The following is a 17,113-nucleotide window of genomic DNA, read 5'->3' as shown; positions in this document are numbered from 1 at the left end:
AGGGACATTCCATTTTTTTTTTAAATATGGTCATTGTCCAGCTCCCCTAGAGTTAAACATTTGATTCTTACCGTTTTGAAATTCATTCAGCTGATCTTCAGGTTTTGCGCTAGCACTTTTAGAATAGCTTAGCATACTCCATTGAATTTGATTAGACCATTAGCATTGCGCTAAAAATAACCAAAGAGTTTCAATATTTTTCCTATTTAAAACTTGACTCGTGTACAACTTCTAATTTTCTGTCAGTCTTAGTACCTGATGTAACTACAGAAGAGTCAAGTTTTAAATAGGAAAAATATCAAAACTCTTTGGTTATTTTGTAGCGTGATGCTAATGGTCTAATCAGATTCAATGGATTGTGCTAAGCTATACTAAAAGTGCTAGCGCCAGACCCGGAGATCAGCTGAATGGATTCCAAAACGGTAAGAATCAAATGTTTAACTCTAGGGGAGCTAGAAAATGAGCATATTTTCAAAAAAAAACGTGGAATGTCCCTTTAAAGACATCAAGGTTATATTTATTTTCACAGAATGTAGGATGATTTTATGTAGAAGTAAATCTCAAATAATGACTTTAGCTGGGTTTTAACAGACTAGATTACATGAACTGTAGGTCAGTCCAGCTAATTCATAATCGATAAAGTAAAGCCCCGCCTTCTGTTCCCGTTTATTTTACCAACAATGCAAATAGTGTTTAATGTTGACATTGGCATTAATATAAGTCTGAGTATGAGGGTGTGATGCAGGGTTGCCAAGTCCGCAATTTTCTAGCAGAATTGGGCTACTTTAACACTGTTGCTGCGGGCAATTTTTTTATGTCCGTGGGTTGCAGCGACCCTAATAATGCCATATTTAGCCCCGGGAATGCAACTTTTAGATGAACCCTGCCAAAAATGCAGATTGGAAAACTCGACTGGGCTGGTTTTGGGCTAGTTTAAGTAAAAATAGGTCAGTTTTTGCTGTGAAAATCTGGCAACCCTGTGATGACAGTTTAGTATCACTGAAGAAACAAGAGAGATTTGGTGAGATGTGGGTATACCGTTGCAGTGTTGTCTCTCCTAAGGTTGTGGGATTTCTTTGGCACGCTCTGTTCTTGCAATACTTGTTTGAAGTGAACCGTCGACTTCTTGATTTTAAGAATGTCTCTCTGATGGTGAAGTAACAATTGTCTCTGTTGTCGGCCTGATCTGTAAATGTTTCGCCAATGATGAATCTCTGCCTGTTAGCAATAAATATAAAATAAATGTATTACAAACTGTTCTGTAACTGAGCATATTATACAATTTTTATTTTGTGTATTTCCACTGCATGCTTTTTAAAGCTTTTCATTGATGTATGGTTTGTCAGGAAAGGACAATATTTGGCCAAGATAAAACTACTTGAAAATGTGGAATCTGAGGGTGCAAAAAATCTTGAGAAAGTCACCTTTAAAGTCTTAAGCAACAGATATTACTAATGATAAATTTTTTTTTATATAAATGCACAGTAGGTTTACAAAATATCTTCATGGAAATGATCTCTAATTAATATCCTAATGATTTTTAGTATTAAAAAATTCGAAAATTTTGACCCATACGATATATTGTTGGCTATTGCTACAAATATTGCAGTGCTACTTAAAGGGACACTCCACTTTAAAAAAAAAAAATGCTTATTTTCCAGCTCCCCTAGAGTTTAACACTTGATTTTTACAGTTTTGGAATCAAATCGGATCTCCGCATCTGGCTGTACCACTTTTAGCATAGCTTAGCATAATTCATTGAATCTGATTAGACCATTAGCATCACGCTAAAAATGACCAACATTTTTTCAAAATTTATCCTATTTAAAACTTGACTCTTCTGTAGTTATTAGGGGTGGCACGGTTCATGAAAAAAATCCGAACCGTTCGGTTCGCTTGTCTCGGTTCGGAGCGCGTGTGTGCCGTACGGTTCAACGGTTCATGGCATGCGCAATGTAGCCTCATGCCCTGTATGTGACCCCAGATAGCGTGTTTCCCTTTCGCGAATAGCGCGAAAGAAGAGGTGACTGGTGTGGAGAGTGAGTGCTGCCGGTCATGTTACATGTAGAAATGGCAAGAGGGAGAGAAATGGAAGTCTGCCCGGAGTTGGAGGATGCCCCAGTGTCGTATAAGTTTGGTGTGTGGAAACATTTTTTATTTTATGTTACCTATGATGACAGCGGAAATAAAACAATAGATACAACCACACGCGACAGCCTTCTCTCTGACCATTTATATAATCTGAGGTAATGAACACTGTTTTACGTCTTTTCGTATTCAGCGCTATTTTTAGCCTTTCATTGATAAAACGAAAGCGGCTGATTTCCGCGTAGTTTCATTTTGCTAGCGTGTGAAAGTTGCGCGATCTTATTTCATAAACTGCCCCTTAAAGTAATCAGGACAGAAGTAGTCAAAAGTAGACAAAAGAGACCTATTTAATATAACAGGTATAAACGTTATGTTTCTCTCTCATCCACATATACTCTCTGCAGTATTTAAGCAGCCTCTCAGTAATAAATCTTAGAGCTACACAGAAGTAGGCATTTTGATAAATGCAAGTTATTTTTGTGTGCTAAAAAGGCACATAAGTTCATGTAGATGGCAATACACATTCTCTTTTTTGCCAAATAAATGAAAAGCATGTTGAAATCATCAATGTCTTCCCTCTTGCTGTATCAAAATCTCACCTGGCATTTCTCAGAGATGGTCCCAATAATGTGCTTAAAGTCAAATTCAGTTTGTGCATGATTACATGATATAACTTTTTTAATACTGTATCCTAAATTATGGATAATTAATACATTAATAAGATAATACATTTCTGGAGTGTTAAAAAGTAAAAGAAAAAATAACAACAAGAACCGTACTGAACCGAGAACCGTGGCCATAGAACCGTGATACGAACCGAACCGAGGGTTTTGTGAACCGTGCCACCCCTAGTAGTTATATCGTAAACTAAGACCAACGTAAAATAAAAAATTGCGATTTTCTAGGTCCATATGGCTAGAAACTATATTCTCATTCTGGCGTAATAATCAAGGAATTTGCTGCCGTACCATGGCTGCAGCAGGCGCAATGATATTACACAGCGCCCGAATGAGTAGCGCCGGAATGAGAGTATAGTTCCTAGCCAAATCAGCCAAGAAAATCGCAACTTTTAATTTTACGTTGGTCTTAGTACATGATTTAACTACAGAAGAGTCAAGTATTAAATAGGAAAAATATTGAAACTCTTTGGTTATGTTTGAGCGCGGTGCTAATGGTCTAATCAGATTCAATGGACTATGCTAAGCTTATTCCTTTAACTAGCTTAACCAGCAATTTGAGCTGATAAACAGTATACTGCAGTTGTGGCAGTTCATATCATAGCTTGACGTTTAAATTCAGCTGTTCATTTATAAAGTAGTTCTCACTATGTTTCAAAGGGCTATTTTCACAAAGTCACCTGTTCTTGTCGGAATCGGTGGACAACTGCTTCTTGCTTACGTCTGTGTTCAGCCAAGGCAAAATCATCATCTGGTGCTGCTCCATGCCTGAATAACATAACATGTCACTGATAATAAAAACGGTTTACATATAAATGCAACAATAACAGCAATTATATATTATTAAATAAGTAAGTTCCCCATTTACTATTCAGCATTAACCAAAATCATTGGTCACACAAATATAGTTGCATAAACTTAATGTAATACAATGATGATGCAAATTTAAACTCCATGTTCTCAGTTTGTGATACCACAGAAATGTGATATTTGACCCAGACAAATTTAAATGTCACTCCCACTTGATGGAAAGCTGCCGTCTTTCTCAACTTTCATATATTGCTATGAATGAATGCTCATGATTGTTTTAGGGGCGGGCCTGTGTGCTCGAAACGTCACTACAAATGCTAGGCGATAACTTTTTTAATAATAAACTTTAGATACTTTTGGAGCTTTGGTGTTGCCGACTTTGCATATAAATATTTTTCCACCTGTTTTTTGGCCGAGCACCCAGTTGAGCTTTGTGGTAAGGGCGGGGCCATGCTCAATGGCTCCAGTGCATCACTGAGCCACCAGTTTAGCCCCACCCAAATAATGCTGAACACAGAAAAACTTTTTAACAGTGAAACAATTGAGTACAACATAATACATAATTCAGTTTTTGCAACGTTTTTGCCAATACATTTATAATGTGTTTACAAACAATTCTCTGAAATGACTCCACAAAGACTTTAAGATGATATAGATATGTGATGGAAATCCTACACCGCTTACCTTATGCAATGCTCTAGCCATTCAAGTTCAGCTTGGGTCTTTTCCCAAAGCGCTTTCTCTCTGAGCCTGAATAGGGCGCTGTACTGTCGTGCCCTCAGCTCTTCCTCTCTGAGAAACTGCTGGCTCTGGGCCAGTGAAAGGTGACTATGGATCTGCTGGCTGTACAACTCACTCAGCTCACTCCACTACAAATCCCATTAATACAGGAGCCAGACATAAATGTGCGCTCAATACTTTGACATACAGTCGCTTCATATGACCTTAAGTGCACATTTGCAATTTGTAGCTTTGCACCACATAGAGGCTGTGTTTACTGAAAGTGCTACGGTTGAAACATAGTAAAATTATAGTATTATATTTGACCCTGGACCACAAAAACAGTCATAAGGGTATTTTTTAAAAATTGAAATAAGTTTGCTATTGATGTATGGTTTGTTAGGCCTTTAGCAACTGCATCCACTCAAAGAAAAAGTTTACAGTATAAATATATTCATGGAACATGATTTTTTACATAATATCCTAATGATTTTTGGCTTAAAAAATTGATAATTTTGACCCATATAATGTATTGTTGCTACAAATATACCCATGCTACTTTTGACTGGTTTTGTGGTCCAGGGTCACATATAATCCCATGGTATTTTAAGGACATTGTACTACCAAATGTTTAAAAACCATGATATCCAAATTAACATCCACCTGTTTTTATCAAATTTAACATGGTACATTTATTTTAGTGTAACATTTGAACATGTAAGCTGTGGAAAAGATAAAGAGAATATTAAGTCATGGACATATGCATTTTAAGGTCAATTAATTTAAAGAATAGTTAACACAAAAAACCTGTCATAATTTATTCTAGAAATGCACCGATATATCAGCCAATAATCGGCATGTTGAAAATTAACAGCTGATAATTTTAAAATAGCCGCCTGATTATTCCTGTCAATTAAAAAGGGGCAGGAATGCACCAGAAATACTATTCTAATATTCAGAATTTCGTTCATGTAAGTAAAAAATCTTCATTTGAGTAACAGGTTTGTTTATAAGTAAGACCATTTACTTTGAAAGTTGTTGAAATAGAGAGAATAAAGTTTTTATTTGAATTTTTTACAAAATTGTGTCATGATATATCATTACTGTAAACCAAAGTATAAAAGTTAAAAACACCAAACTATCGGTATCGGTAGACATATAATAATAATTATAATAATATAATAATAATATAATAATAAGTTATCGGTATCGACAGACACCGTTTTAATAACTGGTATTGGCAGACATCACTTCTAATAATCGTCTTTCAACATCGGCAGACATCACTTCTAATAATCGGAAGAAATCATTGCAAATAATTGGCTTTCAGTATTGGCAGACATTTCTAATAATCGGCTATTGATATCAGCAGACATCACTTCTAATAATCAGTTATCGCTCTCGGTAAACATCACTACAAATAAGCAGCTATTGGTATCGTCAGACATCACTGCTAATAATCGCTTATTGTATTGGCAGACATTGCTTTTAATAATCGGCTATCAGTATCGGAAGAATCACTGCAAATAATTGGCTTTCAGTATCAGCAGACATTTCTAATAATCGGCTAACTGTATCGGCAGACATCACTTCTAATAATTGGCAGACATCATTTCTAATAATTGGCTATCGGTATTGGCAGAAATCACTGCTAATAATCTGCTATTGGTATCGGCAGACACCACTTCTAATAATAGGTTACCGGTATTGGCAGACATCACTTCTAATAACCGGTTATCAGTATCGGCAGACATAACTTTTATTAATAGTTTATTGATATCAACAGAGATCACTTCAAATAATCAGCTTTCAATATCAGCATACTTTACCTCTAATAATCGGTTATAGCTCTCCGCAAACATCACTTCAAATTACCGGCTATCGCATCGTCAGTCATCACTTATAATTATCATCTATTGTATCGGCAGACATTACTTTTAATAATCGTCTATCAGTATCGGAAGAAATCACTGCAAATAATCAGCTATTGGTATCGCCAGACATAACTTCTAATAATCGGCTTTCAACATCGGCAGACATCACTTCTAATAATCGGCAGACCTCACGTCTAATAATTGGCTTTCAGTATCGGCAGACATTTCTAATAACCGACTATTGATATCAGCAGACATCACTTCTAATAATCGGTTATCGCTCTCTGTAAACATCACTTCAAATAAGCTGCTATCGGTATCATCAGACATCACTGCTAATAATCACCTATTGTATTGGCAGACATTGCTTTTAATAATCGGCTATCAGTATCGGAAGAAATCACTGCAAATAATTGGCTATTGGTATCGGCAGACATTACTTCCAATAATAGGTTATCGTATTAGCAGAGATCACGTAAAATAATCGGCTTTCAATATAGGCAGACACCACTTCTAGTAATCAGTATCAGCAGACCTCACTTCTAATAATTGGCTTTCAGTATCGGCAGACATCACTTCTTAAAATCGGCTATTGATATCAGCAGACATAACTTCTAATAATTGGCTATCAGTATTGGCAGACATAACTTCTAATAATCAGTTATCAGTATCGGCAGACATAACCTCTAATAATCATCTATCAGTATCTGCAGACATCACTTGTAATAATCGGTTATCAGCAGACATCACTTGTAATAATTGGCTATCAGTATTGGCAGACATCACTTCTAATAATCGATTATCGGTATCGGCAGACATCACCTCTCATAAAAATCTATCAGTATCGGCAGACATAACTTCTAATAATTGGCTATCAGTATTGGCAGACATCACTTTTAATAATCAGTTATCGGTATCGGCAGACATCACCTCTAATAATCATCTATCAGTATAGGCAGACATCACTTCTAATAATTGGCTATCAGTATTTGCAGACATCACTTCTAATAATCAGTTATCAATATCGGCAGTCATCACTTCTAATAATCGTTTATCAGCAGACATCACTTCTAATAATTGGCTATCAGTATTGGCAGACATCACTTTTAATAATCAGTTATCGGTATCGGCAGACATCACCTCTAATAATCATCTATCAGTATAGGCAGACATCACTTCTAATAATCAGTTATCAATTTCGGCAGTCATCACTTCTAATAATCGTTTATCAGCAGACATCACTTCTAATAATTGGCTATCAGTATTGGCAGACATCACTTAATCAGTTATCGGTATCGGCAGATATCACCTCTAATAATCATCTATCAGTATCAGCAGACATAACTTCTAATAATTGGCTATCAGTATTGGCAGACATCACTTCTAATAATCGGTTATCGGTTATCAGCAGACATCACTTCTAATAATTGGCTATCAGTATTGGCAGACATCACTTCTAATAATTGTCTATCAGTATTTGCCGACATCACTTCTAATAATCATCTATCAGTATAGTCAGACATCACTTCTAATAATCGGTTATCAGCAGACATCACTTCTAATAATTGGCTATCAGTATTAGCAGACATCACTTCTAATAATCGGTTATCGGTTATCAGCAGACATCACTTCTAATAATCGGTTATCAATACCGGCAGAAATCACTTCTAATAATTGGTTATCGGTATCAGCAGACATTACATCTAATAATCAGTTATCAATATCGGCAGAAATCACTTCTAATACTCGGTTATTGGCAGACATCACCTCTAATAATTGGTTATAATATCGCTTAGAAAATATTTGTATCGGTGCATCTCTAATTTATTCATTTTGTTCCAAGCTCTCATGATTGTCACTTTATCATGAATGTAAAAGAATGAGGACTGGTGCCGTCAGACCAAAACATCTAAGAAAAGTTACAAATATAGACCACATGACTTGTGCACTATAAGATTTCAAAAAGAGGTAATCAATTGTCAATAACAAGTCTAAATATGAATATGACAAATATGAGTATATAAGTACTTAAAGGGATACTTCACCGATTTAGCATTCAGCTTTGTATCTGTAGAAACCCGGCAGTATTACTGAATGACCATGTTTCCCTCCCTCATTTCCCCCTGAGAGGAGAGATATCTGCATTTTGGTTCTGCAAAAAAGTCCTCTGATGATGTAATATGACGATTTTTGCATCATCGGAGGACTTTTTTGCAGAACCAAAATGCAGATATCTCTCCTCTCAGGGGGAAATGATGGAGGGAAACATGGTCATTCAGTAATACTGCCGGGTTTCTACAGATACAAAGCTGAATGCTAAATCGGTGAAGTATCCCTTTAAATTTGAATATAACACACAAGTCATATTGGCTGCTTTTGTTTACAGTCTCATAGTGCTTTTTGATATTTTGTATCTCGAATGCCCAGATCCTCATTTACTTTGACTGAAAAGAGTGGCCAGTTCTTCAACATTTCTCTTTTTATCTCTCAAAAACAGAAATTCCTTATAATTTGGCTAAATTATTCCTATTGAATGCTGTTTCACCAATGCAGTTTTTCCAAACAGTGCATCACCTTACTGGAAGAGTCAGTACTCTCACTGTCCTCACTTTGCTCCTCCTGCGCTGTTGCTGTCTGATAAATCTGTTGCTTAAACTCTCTCTCTGCAAAACACACACATATACTGTATTTCTGACAAAGATGTACTGCTTTATATATTCTTTTAAAATATTAACCTCTAGTGCACATACCAACACCCGTTTCGTCTTTGATCTCATTTCCTACAGACACTCCTTTGCGTCTGAGGTCTGTATCTCTATCTGACGAATCAGACAAACTTTCTCTTGAATTGGCTTTACAGATGCCCTGTCCAGCAGGTCGTGTCTGTATCAGAGCTGTGATTCCCAAGCAGGCTCCCTCATCATCCAAACGTGTATCTAGAGCAGCAATTGTCTTTTTGAGAGCCTCCGCTCGGTGTCTCTGAGCTGCCATCCTGTTTTGAGTCTCGCCTTTAACAGCTGCGCTCACAGGACTGCCAGTTTCATCCCGTGTGACTGAACCGTGGTCAACCTGTTCAGCTCTGCTGGTTCAAAGAGGCATGCAAGTGTTTGAGACACGAATTATTTTTTTAATGAATTTACCGTGTTTGTCTCATGAATTATTTTGTTTATTCTTCCTTTAACCTCATAACTTTTATTTGATCTACACTTTATTTGCAATTTTAAATCCCAGATCTGCAGACTTTATCACTCTACTGTGCATGTTTGTATTTACATGTTACTCAATCCTTGACTCAACACTGCCCTCTAGAGGAAGGGAAAAGCCTCTGCTGACTCACACTAAAACACTTTGGTTCTGTCTATCAAACGCAGGCATTTGTTCTTCAGCTGCATCAGGAACTCGAGGACATCTCTCCTCATCTGAACTGCGTCTGTGCTGTGTAAACACACATTTATATCCCATTACTGTAACATTATACAGGTAGTAAAGGTTTTAAAAAAAAGTCAAAGTTAGAGCAGTAAGTGTGTAACACCTTATATTCTTGTGTCTGTTCTTTATTTGCCTTATGCAGGGCTTCTCTTTGTTTCCTAAAGACCTCATGCATATTCCTTGGACTCTTCTCATCTTCTCTCTCTGTTTCCTTCTTCATCTTCAACACCTTCCTTTTCCTCTCGACGGCCTGGTGACGCATACATTCACGCACCTCCTGAACAGGATTGTTGTTTGATTTCGCATCATTTTCATTATCTTTAAAGACTAATGTATTCATATTTTCATGATGGTGACTTTCAGTAAAGAACTTCAGAGTTGAATTTTGTGAGGCTTTGGTGCAGTATTCATTTCTGTTTTTCAGCTGAACAGCTTGGGTGGGACGTGAAGATGCTGCACTGCCGGATGGACAACGTGAGATTGAACGAGACTGATCTTGAGCTTTCATGGAAGCTGAATTCTCCTTCTTTCTTTGTTCGTATCCTCCATGTCGCCGAGCTTTCGAAACAGCACATTGTTGTGGTGGTGCCTTCTTGTATAAGCATTCGCTCTTATCTGCCAAGACAATGCATTTAGGAGTTCATTAGGGAACTTTAGGTAAATTATAAAAGAATATTAATTGTAATATAAGCATGCTGAGTTTGTGCACATGCATAAGCGGCTTACCCTTTATGCTGCTCTGTGAATTCAGCATTTGTTTCACGAGACCCTGGACGTTTTTCCAAGCAGATATGTATGTTGACTGCTCCGCTATATATACATGCATTCAAACATAAAGGCAAAAAAGGTTTTTTATTGTGTAACCAAACTTCTGCAACCTCATTATCTGGAACATTGAACCAAGATTGAATTTTGGGTCAGAAAGCATTACATGAAATTGTTTTGCATGTTTCATAAGAGTCTTACCCAAGTGAGCAGATCTTTGGTGGCACGCATTGGTTGAAACAGAGCTTACGGCATGTTTCTGTACAGTTAATCTGATTACTCCACCTGTACTCGGTGCTGTTTTCGCTTCTACCAAAAGAGATTACACCAAAATTACCAGGTAACTTAATTTTACACAGTCTTCTTTTTGTGGATTACACATAATGCTCAATAACATTACCGACCTTTGCTTGGCACCCTGCAAACTTTTCTAGTAAGATGTTTTGGATGCTTGATCTCAGATGATGAGGTCAGAGTCTCTCCCCATATCTTCTGTTGTTGAATCTTCAGTCGGATACTGTGTAAGGCTTTAGATGCTGGATCTGAATCTAATTTTGGAGAAAGAGTGTCATCTTGTGGAAATGTTTGGGAATGAGTCATGGCCTGCAGAAGGGGAGGTTTCGATGCATTCGTGTTGGATCTCTTTAGCAACGATCTAGCTGGTTCAGATACATTTGAAGAATCCGGTAGGAAAGTATATGCTGGATACCGCACGGTGGATGAGCCGCGTTCTGATCTGATCCTAAATGGGTGGAAATTATGATTTAGACCATTTATTTAAAATCATCAGGATGCTGTAAAGGTAATTCAATAATGAAGACCAAACATTTACCTGTAATGGGAAACATCGAAAGAACTTGACACCTCCATGCCTGTGATGGATTTTTTGGCATGCACAAGTGCTTTTGAAAAGAAAGCCATTCATAAATGCATTATAGTACATAAATTAACATGATACCTATAATGGCTTCCTATATTAGATAATGAAAATTCCTTTGAAGGTAAAATTGATTTTTGAAGCCAAACAGATATATAGGTAAGTAGGTATGTAGATAGATAGATAGATAGATAGATAGATAGATAGATAGATAGATAGATAGATAGATAGATAGATAGATAGATAGATAGATAGATAGATAGATAGATAGATAGATAGATAGATAGATAGATAGATAGATAGATAGATAGATAGATAGACAGACAGACAGACAGACAGACAGATAGGCCGCCAGACAGACAGACAGACAGACAGAAAGGCCGCCAGACAGACAGACAGACAGATAGATAGATAGATAGGCAGCCAGACAGAGATAGATAGATAGATAGATAGATAGATAGATAGATAGATAGATAGATAGATAGATAGATAGATAGATAGATAGATAGATAGATAGATAGATAGATAGATAGATAGATAGATAGATAGATAGATAGATAGATAAGTAGATAGATAGATGGATAGATGGATAGATGGATAGATAGATAGATAGATGGATAGATGGATAGATAGATGGATAGATGGATAGATAGATAGATAGATAGATGGATAGATGGATAGATAGATAGATGGACGGACGGACAGATAGATAAACAGATAGACCATGACTTTTACACAATACAATACATACATAAAAAGAAGTCTACTGTAGTACACTGTAGTTTTTCCTCTAGTAAATTGTAGTACACAATTAACTTTCTTATTCATTCATTTATTAAACTTTAAATTGTAGTTAATAATTTAGTACCCTACTATTAAATATAGTGAGGTTAAAAAGACTACAGCATCTAGCATATGAATGTCTATAATTATGGTAAACTAGTTTACAATAAATACTAAAGTATTCTAAAGTTTCCTAGTTTTGATGTGTAAAAGAAAACTAGTTGCTAACTTTTTAATAGCCTGAAATCATACCTTCATAGCAAACGACGCATTGTGAGGTGAACACGCAAGCTATCAGTAACTCTGTTGACATTCATTCTCCTGGTAACAAAAGCGCAACGTAAACACAATAGCGCGCGACGAGCGACACCGGCAAAATGACATTGTTTTTAAACATTCAGTTTAACCATTGTGACATTCAATGTAATAAATACACCATAACAATAATTCAACCCACAATAAACAAAATACTATAGTAAAGGCATAGTAGCCTATTTACCACAGCGTTTCTCAATCAGGGGCTGATTGAGAATATTAGGGTGATTTCAAATCAAGTGATCTTTACTTATAAACAATATAATTCCTAGTGTCTGTTTTTTATAACAAATATACCCTGCTAAAAATAATAGACACAATCACAGAAATTCTATTGGATTTATTGGTTTTAATGGAATTTTAGTGGTTGTATTGGAAACTATAATGGTCTCTATGGGTCTCTGTTGGTCTCTCCTGGTATGTGTTGGGTTCTATTGGTGGGGTTATTAAATCTTAATGGGAAATGTCCCGAAACATTTCTTGCTATTGGTATTTTAATGGAAACAATTAGGAATTTCTGTAAAGGTTTTATTGTTTTTTTTTCAGCAGTGTACATTTAGTTTAAGTCAAGTACAAGCTCTAAAATCCATGCTAAAGTCTCATAATCTAATTTTGAGATTAGGAGAATCAATGTTTAATTTCAATCGTTGACGTGACATTACACTCTACAATATTAAAGATATTACGGTTATATATTTCTTAACAGAATGTTCTTTACATTATGTTGGATGACTTTACTTTACGTAGGTTGGTTTTTCACAGACTTGGTCACCAATAAAGATATTCTGGTTCAAACAGGGCTGGTTACAAAACTATGTAATATTTATGCAGTGTACAGTGATATCAAAGGCCCAGGTGCATATAATGGGAACCCAGGTGCGGGTGGTGAAGGCGTCCTGCTTATAATCTTCAATAACCTTGTTCTTGCGCTTATAAAATAGGCATCCAATGGAAGCAAATAATCAGATAATTTTTATAGAAATCAAGGTGTCATCATACTGTAGAGACCATGCTCTCAAGTCAAAACAGTGAGTTTAATGCATTTTTTCTATGATGCATAAAACATACATGAAGCTTTTGTATCAGCCTGTAATGCAGAATATAGTGAGTGAATGCTGAACGGACATGTACGGCTCAGTGGCTTAGTGAACAAAAGCTGATGGATTTTCCTCTTTGACAGAGCACTTACCTAATGGAGGGTTAAAAAGCGTCTGGCTGTGCATTAAAACAGAAGGGCGATGTTTGCTCTCACTCCAGTGGTGCGGCTAGTGTAAAGTCTTTGTTGGCTTAATAGGGACATGAGATTTCACAAATATATATTTTATGAGGGCTCAGCCACAGGATACAGAAAACATTTGTTATGTGCAGGGCTCATTTGTGCTTGTGCAGATGATCTTTCTGTTCCAAAAACTAAGTAAAATGTCAAAATCATGATTTATTAGTCTCACAATCATCAGTATCAACCAAACGTCTGGTTGGACATAGACAATTAATGCATCCATAATGGCGTTGCCCATATCTTATTAACTTAAGCCAGCTATATAGACTAGCAAGATAGACTGGCAGACAGATATAATCGGTATACTGTATGTACTGTATATACAAGACTGTATAGGTATAGATATGCATGGATGTATGTATTTAGTGTGTATGTATGAATGTGTATATGTATGGATAAATAAATAAAAAGACAGACAGACAGAAAGAAGATACGGATGGAGTGCGATAGAAAGAGGGATAGAAGGAGTGTAATGGACAGAGAATTGTTTGCAATTACAGAGGTCAAACGTTTCCTGTAGTTTTTCACCAGGTTTGCACACACTGCAGGAGGGATTTTGGCTCATCACTCCTCCACACAGATCTTCTCTAGATCAGTCAGGTTTCTGGCCTGTCGCTGAGAAACACAGAGTTTGAGCTCCCTCCAAAGATTCTCTATTGGGTTTAGGTCTGGAGACTGGCTAGGCAACGGCAGAACCTTGATATGCTTCTTACAGAGCCACTCCTTGGTTATCTTGGCCGTGTGCTTCGGGTCATTATCATGTTGGAAGACCCAGCCTCGACCCATCTTCAATGCTCTAACTGAGGAAAGGAGGTTGTTCCCCAAAATCTCGCAATACATGGCCCCGGTCATCCTCTCCTTAATACAGTGCAGTCGCCTTGTCCCATGTGCAGAAAAACACCCCCAAAGCATGATGCTACCACCCCCATGCTTCACAGTAGGGATGGTGTTCTTGGGATGGTACTCATCATTCTACTTCCTCCAAACACGTTTAGCGGAATTATGACTAAAAAGTTCTATTTTGGTCTCATCTGACTACATGACTTTCTTCCATGACTCCTCTGGATCATCCAAATGGTCATTGGCAAACTTAAGACGGGCCTGGCCATGTGCTGGTTTAAGCAGGGGAACCTTCCGTGTCATGCATGATTTCAAACTATGACGTCTTAGTGTATTACCAACAGTAACCTTGGAAAACAGTGGTCCCAGCTCTTTTCATGTCATTGACCAGCTCCTCCCGTGTAGTTCTGAACTGATTTCTCACCTTTCTTAGGATCATTGAGACCCCACGAGGTGAGATCTTGCATGGAGCCCAAGTCTGAGGGAGATTGACAGTCATGTTTAGCTTCTTCCATTTTCTATTGATTGCTCCAACAGTGGACCGTTTTTCACCAGCTGCTTGGCAATTTCCCCGTAGCCCTTTCCAGCCTTGTGGAGGTGTACAATTTTGTCTCTAGTGTCTTTGGACAGGTTTTGGCCATGTTAGTAGTTGGATTCTTAATGATTGTATGGGGTGGACAGGTGTCTTTATGCAGGTAAGAACCTCAAACACGTGCATCTACTTTAGGATAATAAATGGAGTGGAGGTGGACATTTTAAAGACAGACTAACAGGTTTTTGAGGATCAGAATTCTAGCTGATAGACAGGTTTTCAAATATTTATTTTCAGCTGTATCATACAAATAAATAGTTAAAAATCATACATTGTGATTTCTGGATTTTTTTTAGATTATGTCTCTCACAGTGGACATGCACCTACGATGACAATTTCAGACCCCTCCTTGATTTCTAAGTGGGAGAACTTGCAAAATTAGCAGGGTGTTCAAATACTTTTTATCCTCACTGTATATAGTAATAAACAGATAGAAAAATAGATAGGGATGGAGTGTGATAGAAAATAGATAGACAGACAGACAGATAGACTGATATTGTCAGACAGACAGTATGTACATACAATACGCTATGGATATAGATACGCATGTATGTATGTGTATATCTATAGATAAATAAAAAGATAGACAGATAGGGATGGAAAATAGATAGACAGACATACAGATAATGATAGGCAGATGGACAAACAGAAAGATAGACAGACAAACAGACAGTGATAGTTTATGACAGACAGACAGATAGATAGATTTATATATGTACAGTGTCTTGAATCCAGCTTTGTCTTAATTGAAATGATAATCTACATGTAAACTGACGCCTTTACTCTGTCAATGGACTGCCTGTTCTCGCTGCAGCAGTGATGTGTACGGCACATATAATGTTGTAAGACCCACAGACTGAGAGTCTTGCACTAGCAGCTGCCTGCTGGCTGGCACATGGAGCTGAACTGGAGGGAATCCCAAGAAAGACCGCTCTATTCGCCCTGGGGAATTCTAAATGGAGTGCCATTCATCCATTCATCCAAGCCAAAGGGCCTCAGGCCACAGTATGTTGCTTTGGTTTAACCCAGAACCATTGGTTGTTATCGCGTCCTCTGTATGGTAGCTTCCAAGTGTAACCCCTGTCTCAGGGCTTATCTAAATCTAAATGTCTGTTCCTCTAAGTTCGTTCAAGGAGCTTTTAGGGCACGTGTCAATCAAGTCAAGTACTCTGATTCTCAAAGAACATGTGAAAACACCATGAATGGAAATATATATATAAAAATCAATGGCATACACGAAGAACAATTAGCCAGGAATATATATATTGTGGCAATATAGGTGAATGGTTTCCCCTTTTTTTTCTTCTGGCACTTCAAAAAACACTCAAGTAATGAAAATAAATTGACAATTAGATTGAAACAAATATAAACAGTACAATTATAACCCAAGTATTTCAAAAAGCATATCCCCAATATTTAAATGTTCAGTTTTTCCTTCTCCTTTGGATACAGGGGAATATGTAAGGAAAAAAATGCCTCAGTCCCGGGCAATGTGTATGAAATAATGTCTCAGTCCTACCGCTTCCCAGAAATAACACTCCAGGTTCTCAAGAACAGAAGAACAAGAGCGGAAGAGTTGAAACACAGGGCAAAATGACAAAGAGATATCCAGAAGAATCCACTCAGATGATTCAGGGGTCAATCACATCCTCCAACAATTTGTCCAGGAACCAAAAACCAGTCTGCACAACATACATTGTAAATTGATTAAATCAACACATTATAACACTTAAACCATCCCTAAAAAGAGAGATTACATGTCTTTAACTATAATGTTTTTTCCCTTTTTTCCTTCTTTGATAAAGTTTATAAAACAAAACCTTATCTTTTAACAGTTTGGACACTGCTAACACACTTTTACATCATTTAAATTAGCACAGTTTCATTTTATACTTTAGCAAGTACATTCTACATGTGAAATTAACAACAACAACATGAGCATTGCACGAGGCTTCACACGATTAGCAAAACTAGCATCGTGATGCTACATGGCTCATCTTAGCATATTTAACTCTTCACATTAACAATTTAAGCACATTTTTGTTGACATTTATACATTCTGAC

At 37.0% G+C, this 17,113-nt stretch overlaps 1 protein-coding gene across 2 annotated transcripts in view; it reads right to left on the bottom strand.

The window, feature by feature from the left end:
• Nucleotides 1-17,113, bottom strand: part of LOC129440985 (uncharacterized) — a 171,553-nt gene that overhangs the window by 1,152 nt on the left and 153,288 nt on the right. For both annotated transcript variants that reach the window (XM_055200631.2, XM_073860248.1), the window contains 11 exons: nt 11,196-11,265; nt 10,768-11,105; nt 10,565-10,672; nt 10,325-10,408; nt 9,702-10,213; nt 9,507-9,604; nt 8,920-9,248; nt 8,744-8,832; nt 4,260-4,444; nt 3,446-3,533; nt 1,039-1,218 (listed from right to left, as the gene is read on the bottom strand). In XM_055200631.2, the coding sequence (XP_055056606.2) occupies nt 1,039-1,218; nt 3,446-3,533; nt 4,260-4,444; nt 8,744-8,832; nt 8,920-9,248; nt 9,507-9,604; nt 9,702-10,213; nt 10,325-10,408; nt 10,565-10,672; nt 10,768-11,105; nt 11,196-11,233 (2,049 nt within the window). In that variant the 5' untranslated portion in view covers nt 11,234-11,265. The remainder of the gene's footprint in view (nt 1-1,038; nt 1,219-3,445; nt 3,534-4,259; nt 4,445-8,743; nt 8,833-8,919; nt 9,249-9,506; nt 9,605-9,701; nt 10,214-10,324; nt 10,409-10,564; nt 10,673-10,767; nt 11,106-11,195; nt 11,266-17,113) is intronic.

This window comes from Misgurnus anguillicaudatus, chromosome 22, assembly GCF_027580225.2.
Source record: "Misgurnus anguillicaudatus chromosome 22, ASM2758022v2, whole genome shotgun sequence".
Lineage (NCBI taxonomy): Eukaryota > Metazoa > Chordata > Actinopteri > Cypriniformes > Cobitidae > Misgurnus > Misgurnus anguillicaudatus.
Note: the sequence above shows the minus strand (reverse complement) of the source record. Positions and strands in the feature narration are given on the sequence as shown.